General features: G+C 35.3%; 1 protein-coding gene and 1 pseudogene across 9 annotated transcripts; one reads left to right on the forward strand and one right to left on the reverse strand.

Moving 5' to 3' along the window:
- Nucleotides 1–3,428: 3,428 nt before the first annotated feature.
- LOC140918673 (receptor-like protein EIX2) lies at nucleotides 3,429–6,149 on the forward strand (annotated as a pseudogene).
- A 1,710-nt stretch (nucleotides 6,150–7,859) lies between these two features.
- LOC101496469 (protein MEI2-like 3) lies at nucleotides 7,860–14,290 on the reverse strand. 9 transcript variants are annotated; one of them, XM_012719510.3, is made up of 14 exons: nucleotides 13,984–14,290; nucleotides 13,680–13,847; nucleotides 12,439–12,489; nucleotides 12,212–12,355; nucleotides 11,646–12,121; nucleotides 11,276–11,434; nucleotides 11,063–11,179; nucleotides 10,796–10,947; nucleotides 10,506–10,597; nucleotides 9,418–10,363; nucleotides 9,249–9,333; nucleotides 9,061–9,129; nucleotides 8,721–8,900; nucleotides 7,860–8,371 (listed from the first exon to the last, which is right to left on the reverse strand). In XM_012719510.3, the coding sequence occupies exons 2-14, from the start codon at nucleotides 13,717–13,719 to the stop codon at nucleotides 8,237–8,239; spliced, it is 2,646 nt and encodes an 881-aa protein (XP_012574964.1). In that variant the 5' UTR covers nucleotides 13,720–13,847; nucleotides 13,984–14,290; the 3' UTR covers nucleotides 7,860–8,236. The 9 variants fall into 9 exon arrangements, with proteins under 9 accessions (XP_012574964.1, XP_004488319.1, XP_012574975.1 ...); XM_004488262.3 differs by having other exon boundaries at nucleotides 13,680–13,860; XM_012719521.3 differs by having other exon boundaries at nucleotides 12,439–12,481; nucleotides 13,792–13,847; nucleotides 13,984–14,289.
- Between the last annotated feature and the right edge of the window lie 271 nt (nucleotides 14,291–14,561).

Consider the following 14,561-nt stretch of genomic DNA (forward strand, 5'->3'; position numbering starts at 1 on the left):
GACTAGGGAAGTTAGTGCAATATAATGTATTCAAGTCTATTCACAATACTCGGTCTAATTAAAAAGAACTTGTTCCCCTACTCTGGAGAGGATTTGCAAGGGTTCAATGGATCCACCACCTGTCCTAAGGGATATGTGGATCTGATGGTCACCTTCGGAAGCGGTAGAGCTACAAAAACCATAAAAACCCAATTTTTAATCGTAGACTGCTAGTCCATCTACAATTGCATTTTGGGACACCCACTCTGGTCGCACTAGAGGTAATCTCTTCCACCGTCCACTTGAAACTAAGATATCACATCACATATGAAAAGTGGGAACCATAGAAGTCGATCTCGAAGCATATAAACAATGCTTCCTAACTTCACTGAAAATGTTAAGATTAACACTAAGCTAAAATCTAAGATTGTGATACCAAAAAGAAATGTTTCGGCCATGGATAAACTGATGACAAACATCGATGCCCATATGGATGACGAGACGACGTCTGACGAAGCTGATTCCGTCAAAAAGGGACATATGCGACCAGATCTAGATGGATCCTTCAAAGAGATAGAGATAAAAAGCGAGCATGAAAGAGTTGTGAAAATGAGTGACAATCTCGCACCATGTGAAAGAGGCCCTTATCACTTGTTTCAACAACCCTTTGGAGAGAGCAAAAGACTACATACAATATGAAGAACATTTGAAAGCAAACAAAGCCATATTCGATTCTAGTGAACACACAAAAAAAAAAAAAAAAAAAAAAGACAACCGAAAAAAGATAAATTAAAAAAAGAAAATTGGGGTCACATTCTCAATACAAGAGTTACACTCTACTTACCGTCACGAGGGAGAGCATCTTAAAAGAGTGCTTCAACACTAAATTCAAATATGGAAACATCAAATTCCCATAGCCAATTAGGGAGATGCCTTGAGCAAACAAGAGAAAATAATGTATATTTCACTAAGGGCACATAAACACCACCGAAGAATGTGTCAAACTCAGACATCGAAAGCTTCATACCAAAAGGGAAATTAACAAAATATACCAATGAAGGCAAATGTTATGGTCGATGAAGGATAGCTAAGATAAGATCATTGAGGTTGTCTAACCAACTCAATGTAGCTCTGAGCGACAAAGGAAAGGGTAAAGTTGTTGTCGAGGCGAGGACGACGGAGACAAAGAGCCGCCCATTAAGATAGCCATCATAGAAAACACACTTATAGCCAATGGTAAAACCTACCCAAAGTCATGGCTTTAGTAACAAAATATTTTACAAATGGGAAGAAATCTAGTCATAGCCAAAATGACAGAACAATCACACAAGTTGTGGCTACAATTTACTTGTGTAGATGTCATATCGGGGATATCGCAATGTCGACCATGGAAGTTGTAATTTCGTTAAAAGAAAGTTCAATGAGATGATTTCATCTTCTCGAAAGGAAAAACCCGTTGAACATAGGATAAAGAGATGTTCCCTGATACTATTCTACGACGAGGACCTACTTAATGGGTTGTGAACAATCAGACTCCACTCCTCATTCGGGTTCTAATGGAGAATCACAGCGTACACAGGGTTCTTGTGGACTAGGGAAGTTAGTGCAATATAATGTATTCAAGTCTATTCACAATACTCGGTCTAATTAAAAAGAACTTGTTCCCCTACTCTGGAGAGGATTTGCAAGGGTTCAATGGATCCACCACCTGTCCTAAGGGATATGTGGATCTGATGGTCACCTTCGGAAGCGGTAGAGCTACAAAAACCATAAAAACCCAATTTTTAATCGTAGACTGCTAGTCCATCTACAATTGCATTTTGGGAACACCCACTCTGGTCGCACTAGAGGTAATCTCTTCCACCGTCCACTTGAAACTAAGATATCACATCACATATGAAAAGTGGGAACCATAGAAGTCGATCTCGAAGCATATAAACAATGCTTCCTAACTTCACTGAAATTGTTAAGATTAACACTAAGCTAAAATTTAAGATTGTGATACCAAAAAGAAATGTTTCGGCCATGGATAAACTGATGACAAACATCGATGCCCAGATGGATGACGAGACGACGTCCGACGAAGCTGATTCCATCAAAAAGGGACAAATGCGACCAAATCTAGATGGATCCTTCGAAGAGATAGAGATGAAAAGCGAGATGGCATGAATAGATCTCGAGATTGCTTCCCACAAGCTTTCCATTGATCCAAAGTGTCGATGGTTCATGCAGCGCCGCCAACAATCATTAGAGAAGGCGGAAGCAACAAAAAAAAAATCAGTAAATGACTTAGTAAATGCTAATTTTGTAAATGAGACCAAGTATACAACTTGGCTCTCTAATGTTAAACTTGTCAAAAAGAGCAATAATAAGTGGCATCAATGAATTGGCTATACTGATCTCAATAAAGCATGCCCTAAGGATGCTTACCCCTCCCAAATATAGACAAGTTAGTAGATAATTCCTCCAGTTTCAAACTTCTAAGTTCATGGATGCATACTCCAGATACAATAAAATTCCCATGTATCCACTCGATAGAGAAAAACAGCATTCATGACAAACTTCGGTAACTATTGCTACAATGTTATGGGCTTCAGACTTAAAAATGCAGAAGCAACCTATCAAAGAATGATGAACAAAAATTTTCAGAACCAAATCAGAAAAATGTTGGAAGTATATATGGACGACATGATCATCAAGTCCAAGGAAGAATTTGACCACGTAAATCGTTTGAGAGAAGTCTTCGCCGTATTTAGGAAGTATAAGATGAGACTAAATCCTAAAAAATGTACGCTCGGTGTTAATGCAGGGAAGTTCTTAGGTTTTTATTTCATTGAAAGATGAGTTGAAGTAAACCTCGACAAATGACAATCAATAACTAAAATGACCAGTCCAATATCAAAGAAAGACGTACAGAAGCTCAACGGTACGTTGGCAGCGCTGTCCCACTTCATTGCAAGATCTGCCCAGCACGGATTACCTTTTTACAAGCTCCTGAAAAAAGAGGTTGAATTCGAGTGGAAAACAGAGTGCAAAACCATCCTGAGATGTTACGGACCGCGCTATCGCAGCCACCTTTTTTGGCTCGTCCAGACCCGGGGGAAACTTAATTCATCTATCTAGCCATAAGTGTTGTATTAATCAGAAAAATAGACAAAGAGCAACAACTAGTATACTTTGTCAGTAAAGCTCTACAAGGACTAGAGATTCGTTATCAGAAAATCTAGAAAGTGGCACTAGTGTTGATGATGGCAGCCGGGAGACTAAGACAGTATTTCCTCGTCCATCTGATTAAGATGCACACGAATTTGCCCATAAAGTAGATCTTGTTTCGGCCCGATCTATTTAGGAGGATAACCAAATGGTCAATAGAACTATCCGAATTTGATATCACCTTCGAATCAAGAAAGGCACTCAAAGCCCAAGCGTCGACCGACTTCATAGCAGAAATGGCAGTGCCGGACGAAGGAAAGACTCAAGAATGGACGGTGTTAGTTGATGGGTCGTCAAATTCTAAAGGAGGCAGAGTAGGTCTATTGCTGAAAAATAATGTTGGGATCGTGGTACAGATATCTCTAAAATTCTCGTTACCCATGTCCAACAATCAAGCATTTTTAATATAACAAGTATTTTTAATATATTTGTTTTTGTTGTTGTAGCTATACAATATATTATTATTACAATATTCCAATAGAAATAATTATTTTTCTGTCCACTATAATATGATTTCATTTTATTTTTAACATTTATTGGTTCTTTCTAAACTCTCTGATCTGAATGCATTTAGAAACACGACTTCAATTCAAACTATTTACATTTCTAGTATATCATTAGTTCAGTTCCATTTTGGTTAAGTAATTGTGACAAACTTGAATATCTTTATCATGGAAGCAGTGCTCTTAATGGCTCACTTCCACTTCCTTTTCAAAATTTTACTTCCTTAGGCTTGACCTTTTCTATAACAACTTTGAATCTGTTCTAAAATGGTTAGAGGGACTTTTGTACCTCAATCTAGACTATTTGCCTTGCAGTATAACAAAACTTGTCAATCTAGACTATTTGCTTCTAAACAATAATAATTTGGCAGGGTCTCTTCCTAATTGTATTGGACAATTTGTCAATCTAGTAAGCTTCGATGTTTCTTCTAATCATTTTTATGGTGTTATGTTAGGATCCTTTCTTTTAGCAAGAAAGAATTTCTAGAATAATGGTATAAAAACTGATTCAAATGAATAAAGAATGCAAACAAATGAAGGGTTTCTTATTGGTATATTAGATTGAAAGAGAAGATACAAAAGGTTTACGATGAATAAGATAACCTTACACTCAAGGCTACCCCCAAGGGAGCACTCTCCCTTCTCTAGAGCATTCTCTAGTTTACTACTTTCATAAAACGAATTCCTCCCCTCTCCTAAAGGGAGGTTAGTCCTATTTACAAACCATAGGATTAACAATAACTAAAACAGAAAATCTGACAAACTTAACAACTAAACTAACCCCTAACTAACTTCTTAACTCCAATCCTAATAAACTCCCCTTTATTCTAGGACCTAGAAAGACTTGATGTTCAGACAACTTTTTGAATTGTACAATCCCACAAAATCTTGGTCTACTTTCAAAATTGTACAATTTAGAGTTGTCTATTAACCATTTTGAAGGCATGTTTTCTGAAATAAAATTTCCCAAGTTACTAGCATACGTGAACCTCACCAATGACCATACACTGGCCCACTTCAACAAAATATTGCTCAAAGATTGCCTAATCTTAATTACTTTCTTCTTGGAGATAACCTCATAAATGGTTCCATTCCAAACTCATTATGCAAAATAAACTCCTTGTACGATCTTGACCTTTCAGGCAACAATTTGGATGGAAACATACCTGATTGTTGGAGTTCCACACAAAGATTGAATGAAATAAACCTGTCATCTAACAAATTATCAGGTGTTATTTCGAGATCGTTCGGTCGTCTCTCAACTTTTGCTTGGTTTCATTTGAACAATAATAGTCTTCAAGGAGAATTTCCATCATTTGTGAAGAATTTAAAGCAGCTGTTAATCTTGGATATCTGTTAATCTCCTTATTGCAAATTCTAAGGTTAAGACAAAACAAGTTTCATGGAAACATTCCATCACAACTTTGCAAACTTTCATCGTTGCAGATCTTGACTTGGACCTTTCCACAAACATGTTCAATGGCTCAATCCCTCATTGCATTGGAAGCATGACAGCAATGATTCAAGGAAGGAAACTATCAATTTCTCTCAGATCTCGAAGAGCGGAGGTATTCAGAATGGTATGAACAAGATGTCAGCCAGATCATTAAAGGAAGAGAAGATCATTATACAAGAAACCTTAAGCTTGTGACCAATGTGAATTTTTCAAATAACAATTTGAGTGGATTTGTCAAATAACAAAATGTTCCTCTTATTGCTTTGCAAAGCCTAAATCTTTCACACAATCATCTGTCAGGTGAAATTCCTACAACTATAGGGGACATAAAGTCACTTGAGTCTTTGGACCTCTCTCATGATCAATTTTCAGGCTTAATCCCACACACCATGTCTAGTTTAACTTTCCTAAGTGACATAAACCTGTCCTACAACAACCTTTCAGGACCAATTCCACAAGGAAACCAATTTTTAATATCTAATGACCCATTTATTTATGTTGGAAACAAACTTTTATGTGGTGCACCATTTTCCAATCATTGTGATGAAGATAAAAGAGATGAAGGTGACAAACATGATAAGGTTGAGAAGTTGTGGTTTTTGGTTGCACTTGGATTTGCTACTGGCTTTTGGGCTTTGATTGGATTTTTGTTGTTGAATAAGGGTTGGAGGCATGCTTACTTTAGATGCATTGATGATGCAATGCTTAAGATAAATGTGACATTCGGAAGACAGTAAGTAAGGTTCAAGAAAAAAAAAAATGTATGGAAACCAATTTCATCTTAGGTAGCTGATTATCTACATGCGAACTGAATTTTAGTTTTTTTTTTTTTACTAATAGATCAAAATCATGTGACTCACAAAAGCTTTGAAACTAGATTATATAAATAACTTAGTTGTAATTTTAGGAACAAAATTTTAAAGGGAGTGGAGAATGCAACTTTCCCGACATTTATGTTGGGAAAAATCTGTACACAGTCAAGTATTAACACACATTCATAGAAATTATTTTGTGAACACACAAAAATTTATCTGATTTGACACCTCTTATTACAGCAATTTCTTAGCTAGGGGATTTATTGCCTCAAAAGTTATACAAATGCATTATGACACCTCTTATTACAGCAATTTCTTAGCAAGGAGATTTATTGCCTCAAAAGTTATACAAATGAATTATGAAATGTTCCTACCATGAATAATGAATTCTTTTTTATTTTCAAAAATGATATTTGGTCCGTTGTTACTCATGTGCCCTGAAACTCCCCAACAAACTTTGGTCTCAACATACCATCAAAAACCACAAAATATATCGTTTAAAATCCTTCAAAACCTTCTAAAATTCAACTCTCAAACAAAACAAAGCCTAAAAAAATCTCATGAGAAATTAGTGTAATTTCTCCTAAATTAAATAAAGATATTTTAATCTAACTATCTATTTGTTTGTAATTGCTTAATATGTGTTCACTGTCTCTAAACATTAACAATTAAGTAATGGACAAAGTAATTAGCACCCCAATTGGATTATTATGCAGACTAGAATCATTACATCATATTTTTCATGCAGAATGATCCATTCTTGTCAACGGCTTCTTATCCTGTTCTTTTTCTTTAAAAATGGAATCAAGGGACTAATGTCTTGATTTTGTAATTAAATTTATAAGAGACTATTTGTAAGCTTTTTTTTTTTTTAGAGAGATATTAAACTAGATGCCACATTTTTTGTCCAGACTAGACTGGAAACATGAAAGGATGAAAAGAAAGGTAAAGGAATTTGCAAGCAGATACTATACTGGTATGTCAAGTCAGCTTTATTCTCTAGAATAATGCTCCAAGCCTCCAACCAACAAGTTCAGGGGGGATGTTGAGGGAGCCTTAAACAGAAACAAAATAAAGTTAATACATTGTTTGTTTTAAGTTTAAATGAAATACATCAAATGAAAATATATATATATATATATATATATATATATATATAGCAAACAAACAAATGAAGCAAGCCCTCACCAATCTGTTACAGTGATGTTGTATGTTCTGATGTAAAATAGCATTCTAAAGTACAACGGAGTCGAGTCTAACTAACTCCAACAACATGGCGAATCATAGTACGAATCCTAACTGAGATATGTACCTACATTTAGTGTCCAATAGTGTTTCCTGAAGGAATCTGATTGCCAATATACAGCTTTTCCAAAATGTAATACCAGGTATATATTTATTAGCTGGATACACTGAATTATTAATATTATTGTTTCAAAGAAACCCCATGAAACCACTACTTGACAAAATCATAATTTCATTTTATTGATTAAAAATGATCACTCATATTATTAATATGGAGAGCCTAAATTGGCTAACTACCTTTCAATTTTAATTTTAGAGACTAATTTACCATTTGCCATTTTAAAATTTGAGATCAAATAAACAGACCAATAACTAAACTACAATTCATACAACTTTTCGTGTCTATTATAGTAATGGCTTAAGGAAACAAAACTTAGGATACAGTAACTATGGTCCAAAAAGCTGAGTCAATTCAAATTATAGCTATCCATTAAGTAATAAGTATGGCTTTACGTGTTAATTTTAATGTGTGACTTCACAAGACGTGTCAAAGATTGCATCTTACTTTGGATTCCTTACTATTAATATATTAATAATTAATTTGATTTGTGGAGGTTAAAAAAGAAAGCATTTTAAACAGACAACATATATTTAATAATTAATTTGATTTGTGGAGGTTAATAAGCACTTCGTTTTCAAGAGTACTGATACATACATTAGAGGAATATAGAAAGATGTCTTTTTTAATCTCTCTACATACAATTATGTACCCCATGTAATCTTACCAACCCCTAATCTTAAACCTAACTAAACTCTAACCTCTTATATTAACATTCAAATCACAAACCACCAAAAAAAAAAAGCAAAACTGAAGATCTATTTGCTATACTCTTCAGCTTTTGCTACCACCTGTGCTGAAAATCAACCAAAATGCTCCAAAACTTTCTAAAGCTTGCTGGCAAAATACTTTATGATACAAAATCTACATCCTTCTGTTAGCAAACTCTACACCTTCAGATATAATGTTAATTTGCATCCAAACTCACAGGAGGACCGTCCTTTGGAGGGTATCCGAGAGAATAGCTTAATTGTAATTCACCTGACTTAACTGCCTGAATATATATGTTGTTGGAATTGGAGGGAAGATGCTCTTGTATGATCTACAAGAAAGCATGAACATAGTTTTATCATAATAAGTAAAAAAGCAGTATGAAACACCAACACAGATACCAAACACATATTAGCATATAGACACATAATTTTTTTAAAACTAGAAGTTTTGATGTAACTATGTGTCATTGCCATGTTGGACACTAAACACGGCTTCAATTTAAAGTGTCGGTGCTACATAGAAAAAGAAAGAAAGAAGAAGACGATTGAGCCCGCCAGGCAACAAATCCAAAGGAAAAAAAGGAAGTACAAAAAATACAAGTTCCAAATATCAATTACCAGAGAAGAACAGTCGGATTTTCCAATCACTTACTAATACAAAGTAACATAAAATATTACCTGATCATTAACTTCAGAACCATCTGAGTGGAAGAGAATAGGGCGGCAGCGCTTATCTTCATTCATCAAACTTGAATTTTGGAAATGGCTCACAAGAGCATTCTTTCCTTGGATTCGAGCAAATGCCAAAGAAGCAACTTTTTCACTATTAAACTTCTCCCACTTCTTCCCATTTAATGTCTGCAAAACCAAACATATCATCAACTACTAAATTATTTTTAACAAGATAACGAGAAGATCAGAAAACTTGACCCAAACAATGCCATTTTCATTCAGTAAAATAATAAAAATATGAACACACGACAAAACTGTGGTGAGCTAAAAATATTCCCATACAAACCTCGTAGAATGGAATAATATGCGAGGGTGACAGCATGTTGATAAATGCATAACCAACGTTGCATTTATTCTGCAATTGAGGGGGGGGAAGTATCAGCTTACAAATTTATAAGAACTCATGGATCAATAAGCAATTAAACGGGTAAAATAAACAGCTCATGAAATTGAAATAGCACAACATTATTATACCTTAAAGTCAATTGGCAGATAGAGAAAATCATAGGTACCCTTGTGATTTTCATCAATTGCAGCTAACAACATTTTTGAGGTGTATCTGCAGGTAAATGAAAAATTAATACCTCATCAATGGCATCTAGGTTAATAATAAACAGCCTTGTTAAAAGTTGATCATTCATACTTATTTGGGATATTCTTTATCATCAATGTAGTCCTTGTATCTTCACCGCTTTTGATCTTATCCAAGTCAAGCTGAAATTGCTTCTTGTTGTCAACTTGGCTTCCATTGTTCTCTATCCATCTACTCCTAACATGGTCAGTCAAACTCTCCATAGCAGTAGTTAGTAGTCCTGGATAAGGACCGCTACCCAAAAATACTGGACTAAGTATAGGAGAAGATCTCATTCTGAAGTTTGATGAACCGTTTTCAGGCATACTTCTTGGAATAGAAACACCAGCATTACCAGATCCACACACATTAAGCACATAATTTCCATCATTCTGCCCTAAACTCATGCCTCTATAGCCAACATTATTCATCAATGAAGTTTCACGTGACTCGGGAAAAAAACCGAAGTGCCTCTCAACAGGCAAACCTGATGGAGCAGAACCTACGTGATGATGATGTTGGGACGTACTGACAAAGGGATTGTTCTGACTTGAGTATGGGAAAGCACGACTCATTCCATTCGATGTACTAAGTAAATGTCCAACAGATGGTCTTGGCAAAGACGAAGGTTTGGTATGCTCTGAGTAAGGGTTTGGTTTTCCCCATAGAAACTGTGGAGCGGACAAGGTTTCCACTGAAGATCCATTAGATGTTGATGCACCAAGCGAGGACAATGATCCGCGATATTGACTAAATTTTGGCTCTGGAAGTGAATGTGAGTTAAAAGTAGATCCAGAGGATGAATTCATATTGGGAATTCGGTGGTCTCTGTGATTACTTCCTATGTCCTTGCCAATAGTTGCAGCCTTCACTGTGTTTGATACCTGTGATTGCAAAATTGAAGCTAATCCTGGTAAACTATTTCCGGTTGTTGGGCTCATGATTCTAGAACTAGGAGAATGGTTCATAGTTGGCAATGAACTCTGCTCGACAGGGCTGTTGAACTGTAACCAACTACCTGTTATGAAAGTTTCATTGAATTAATTCCATCAAAGAAAATAAATGCAAGGGGAACATGGTTTATGAACTCAGCAACTGAAGTCTATGCTACTTAATGATGCCGATGGCACGAGGAATATTAAGCACCTCAAAGAACCAACCTGGCGGAGAGTTGGCTAGAGGAGAACCCACTTGATGTCGAAAACTTCGAGACTCATCTTGGTCAAGCTCTTGATTCAGTTGGAGCATCAAACTAACAGGTGTAACATATTAACAATAACATGTTAATGCATCAGTTTTGGATGTTAACACAGTTGAAAGGTCAAAGATGCCTCATCAAATGCAAATGCACAAAAATCAGCCAGCGGAACAGGTTATTATTATTATTATTATTGTAAAAGTAAAGAGAAATAAAAATAAAAAAGCAAAAGCCAAATAATGAGTTACGCACTTGCGACGAGCTCCTCCAGGCCGACTTGGTTCAAGCTTAATGCGCTTACCAGCTATGTCACTCCTATTTAAAGATTTAAGTGCTGCTTCTGCAGCTCTGACATCATAATATTCAATAAACTTATGATGCCTCTTGTGAGGAGTTTCCCTTATCTGCAGGCAGAGATTTCCATATATTCATCTTAATTTTATGTTTAAACAACAGATAACATATATTGAACCGAGAGACTGGGATGCAAAACAGTTAAAGAAATGACAAAATTATCACCTCTTTGACCTCTCCATAATCCCCAAATATTTGGCGGAGGTCTTCATTTGAAACCGACGGATCCAAATTGAAAACTACCAAGGTTCCTTGATTGATATCCTTGTCTGATGGATTATCCTGTGAAGTCAAATAAAAGAAAGCCTAGATAATATGAATATCAGAGCATTCAGCTATCAAAAGAATAAATGACAATAATTTGTTTTGGTAAGAAACCTTTGGTATTGAAAAGTGAATATCAAGTTTCCTCCGCCGCAAAGGTTTGTTTTGTAATGCACGCATAGCTGTTCGAGCAGCCCGGATATCATAATAGGATATCATTACAAACCCCCTGTGTTTACATGCAGTATATAGGGTTCTAATATCACCATATTGCTGAAAATAAAAAAATAGTAAAACACAATTAATAATTCATTATTTTCACATGAACTTTTTTTCAAAGAAGATACACTATTCAATCATAGGCAACAAGAAATTAGGAACACCATAGTTTGAACTAGTAGCGTGAAGGATTCATAGTAGTACTAAAATTTCAAAGCAAAAGTTTATAATAGATTCTAAATTGAGCTCAACCAAACTTGATCACCTCAAAAAGAGTCCGCAGCTCGGAATCCTCGACATTACTGTTAATATTTCGGACAAACAATGTTCGAGAAGGATGTTCTCCATATGGATGTTCTCCGGCAACAGCTCCGCCTCCCGCACCATTAGGTAAAGAAAAATTAGGCAAACCATTGCCGACAGAGCTATCAGAGAAGCTTAAATTAGATATTCCAACACTGAGACTTTCCTTTGGATCATTTTCTAGTTCCAAACCTCCACTGTTACCAAAAAGATCATACTCCTCCAAATCTTCAAGGGAACCAGGTAAACCACTTAAGTCAAAATCATCCATTATGCCAGCCAAAAGCTCATCATCATCATCAGGAAGCATGCTTCCAATTTCATGATTATTATCATCTTCAAGGGAACCATTCAACTCTACCACTTGATGACACTTTTTAAAGCCAGGTGAAATGTCGTCAACAGATTGAAAACCATTTTCAGCTTCATTTAAGTTCACTGCAGGTTAGAAAAACCAGTTCATGACATTTTATAATAGAACCTGGAGCATACAAAAAACAGCGCTGGTAGGAAATAGTTATCGCATACATTTTTCATGTGGAAGAACAGGTAATGAGCTAGAAAAGAGGCTAGCATCAGATGAAGCATGGTATGAATCAGATCCAGATAAAACTTCCAACGTCCCATGCCCCGAGTTTCCAGGTACATTAATAGGTGGAATCTTGGAAGGCCCTATTTTGTAACAAAAAGATTATATTTTATTAAGTCATTGTAATACATTGATAACCAAGACAAAAGAGAATTTGAAGAATTACCGAAAAAAGAGTGATCAAAAGACTGCTTCATTGCATCACCTTTCTGCCTCACTCAAAAAAGAAAAAGATAGAGTTAATTAGTTTTATATTATAGGTAGAAAAATCTCAATTCCTTGCAAAAAGATATGACAACCATCATATAACATAGAAAACAGCTAATTAAGGCAAAATCAAGAATAATCAAGATAATTCTACATCTACAAGAATAATGAGCTTCTTTCAAATTTCTTCCACATCTTTTATCCATGAACAAAGAAGGAAACCAATGCAAATATTTATAGTTCCAATGGACAAGCCTATTCTCAAGATTGCCCAAAAGGCACAAAAGGCATAATTTCTGCATGTACATCTGGTTCAACTCAAAAATGGGGTGGGAACTTGTATCTTAACACAAGCTAGGATATCCAACCACGCAACATTCTCAGTTTCATTCAGCATAAGTTCATACATAGGCACTTGAGCTTTTGTGGCAAAATGTTATATTAAACCAAATTCAGATATTTCCGAGCAATGTTATCAGCTATCACAATACGAGTTTCATGAATAATTGGTGTTGCAGCCACTGATCTAACAGCATTCAGTAAAATATGTTATATAAGGACTAATCTCCACTTTTTCTTTGCAAATTCATTTTCACCTTCAATGGTCAAGAATGATTACATTCAATCAATTTGGTTATCCCAACCATATGATTCAACTAGCTTTGGGCATTGACCACAACAAAGGAAAGGTTTTCACTAAATTTGAAATCTATAGGGCCATGACAAAACATCAGAAAAAACAAACACGACAAGATGCAGAAGATACAACGTCCGTCTAATGCAGTGATGAGAAAGATGTGAAAATCAACCCTGATTAAACAAGATCAAACCCTCATGGAAAAGCCCTTCACAAAGATTTACTACACTTTCTTTAACAGATTCAATTCAGTGATCACAAATAAGTAACCTTCCCTTGGTAGATAGTTTGAAAATAAAACAAATTTACAGCAAGTCTCTATAGATTCAATTCATCCAAGACATAACAATATCATGATAAGAGAAAATTTCCTTGTTCCTATACAGACAGTCCAGAAACAGAAAGAAAAGAGACACCAACTTTCGTAAAATCTTCTCAGCATCCAAAAAAGATACTGCTTTAATTTCATCCATCCATGAAAGTAACTTCAGCAAAAGAAATCAAATTGAAAACCATGATAACATTACTCATACATAATAAAATCCAAAAACATTAACGGTTACCATTGGATAAAGTGATCATAACTAAAAAAACCAACTCCATTCTCTCATGATTAAACAGCACAAAAATCCTTCAACCCTAAATCATAAAGTCAAACACTAGAGAGCAACCAACCATAACTGAACCCTCAATCACCACAACCGCTGCACTCAAAGCTAAACCAAATTCAACTGAAAAACAAAACTAGGGTGATCAATTAGGTCAACCCCAGAAAAACAAAATTGCTCAAAATATGGCAATGGAAAATCAATAACAGAGAAAAAAAAATTAAAAAAAAACAAAACAAAACAAAATGAAATGAAATACCTGAAAAGGGGTGCAGAAAATCAGAAACCCTAAAAGCTTGAAGAAAAAGAGAGGCACGAGGAACACAAAAAGTTGGTCCTTTGGCACCTAATAGAACATGGGTATAGAAGGAAATGAAAAGAGTGAAGAAAAGAGAAGAGAAGAGTGTGTGAATGTGATGAGAGGAAAATGGGGAATCTTTTGAGAAAGGGGGAAGCAGAGCAAGAGCGTGGCGATGATTGGTTGTGACCCCAGAAGAGAGTTAAAAAGAAGAGAATGATTGAGAGAGAGAGAGAGGAACTTAAAATAATGGTTTCAATGGTTTTGGATTTTGAGAATGTGGGAGATTTAACTGTATTTAAAGGTTATTTGGTGTCCAATATATACGCTGAATTTATTATTAAGTAAATCTTCCAAAACAATCTAAAGAAATGAGAAAGAAAAGAAAAAAGAAAAAAAAAATCTACTAATGCACATAATAGTTTGTTGTATTTAATTTTAAATGTTTTTTTTATTGTAAACGTCACGATTGTTATGGTTGATGTCTTTTGTCTCATTAAAACAGAACAATGATGTGAGTTAATAACGATAATATTTAC

The sequence above is a fragment of the Cicer arietinum genome, chromosome 1 (assembly GCF_000331145.2).
Source record: "Cicer arietinum cultivar CDC Frontier isolate Library 1 chromosome 1, Cicar.CDCFrontier_v2.0, whole genome shotgun sequence".
NCBI classification, from domain to species: Eukaryota; Viridiplantae; Streptophyta; class Magnoliopsida; order Fabales; family Fabaceae; genus Cicer; species Cicer arietinum.

Coding starts and splice junctions, on each gene's coding strand:
- LOC101496469 (XM_012719510.3), bottom strand. CDS start 13,719: ATGGAGTTGGTTTTTTTAGTTATGATCACTTTATCCAATG. Junction 12,490..13,679: donor TATGATCACTTTATCCAATG/GTAACCGTTAAT, acceptor TTCTTTTTTGAG/TGAGGCAGAAAGGTGATGCA. Junction 10,598..10,795: donor CCTGGAGGAGCTCGTCGCAA/GTGCGTAACTCA, acceptor TACACCTGTTAG/TTTGATGCTCCAACTGAATC.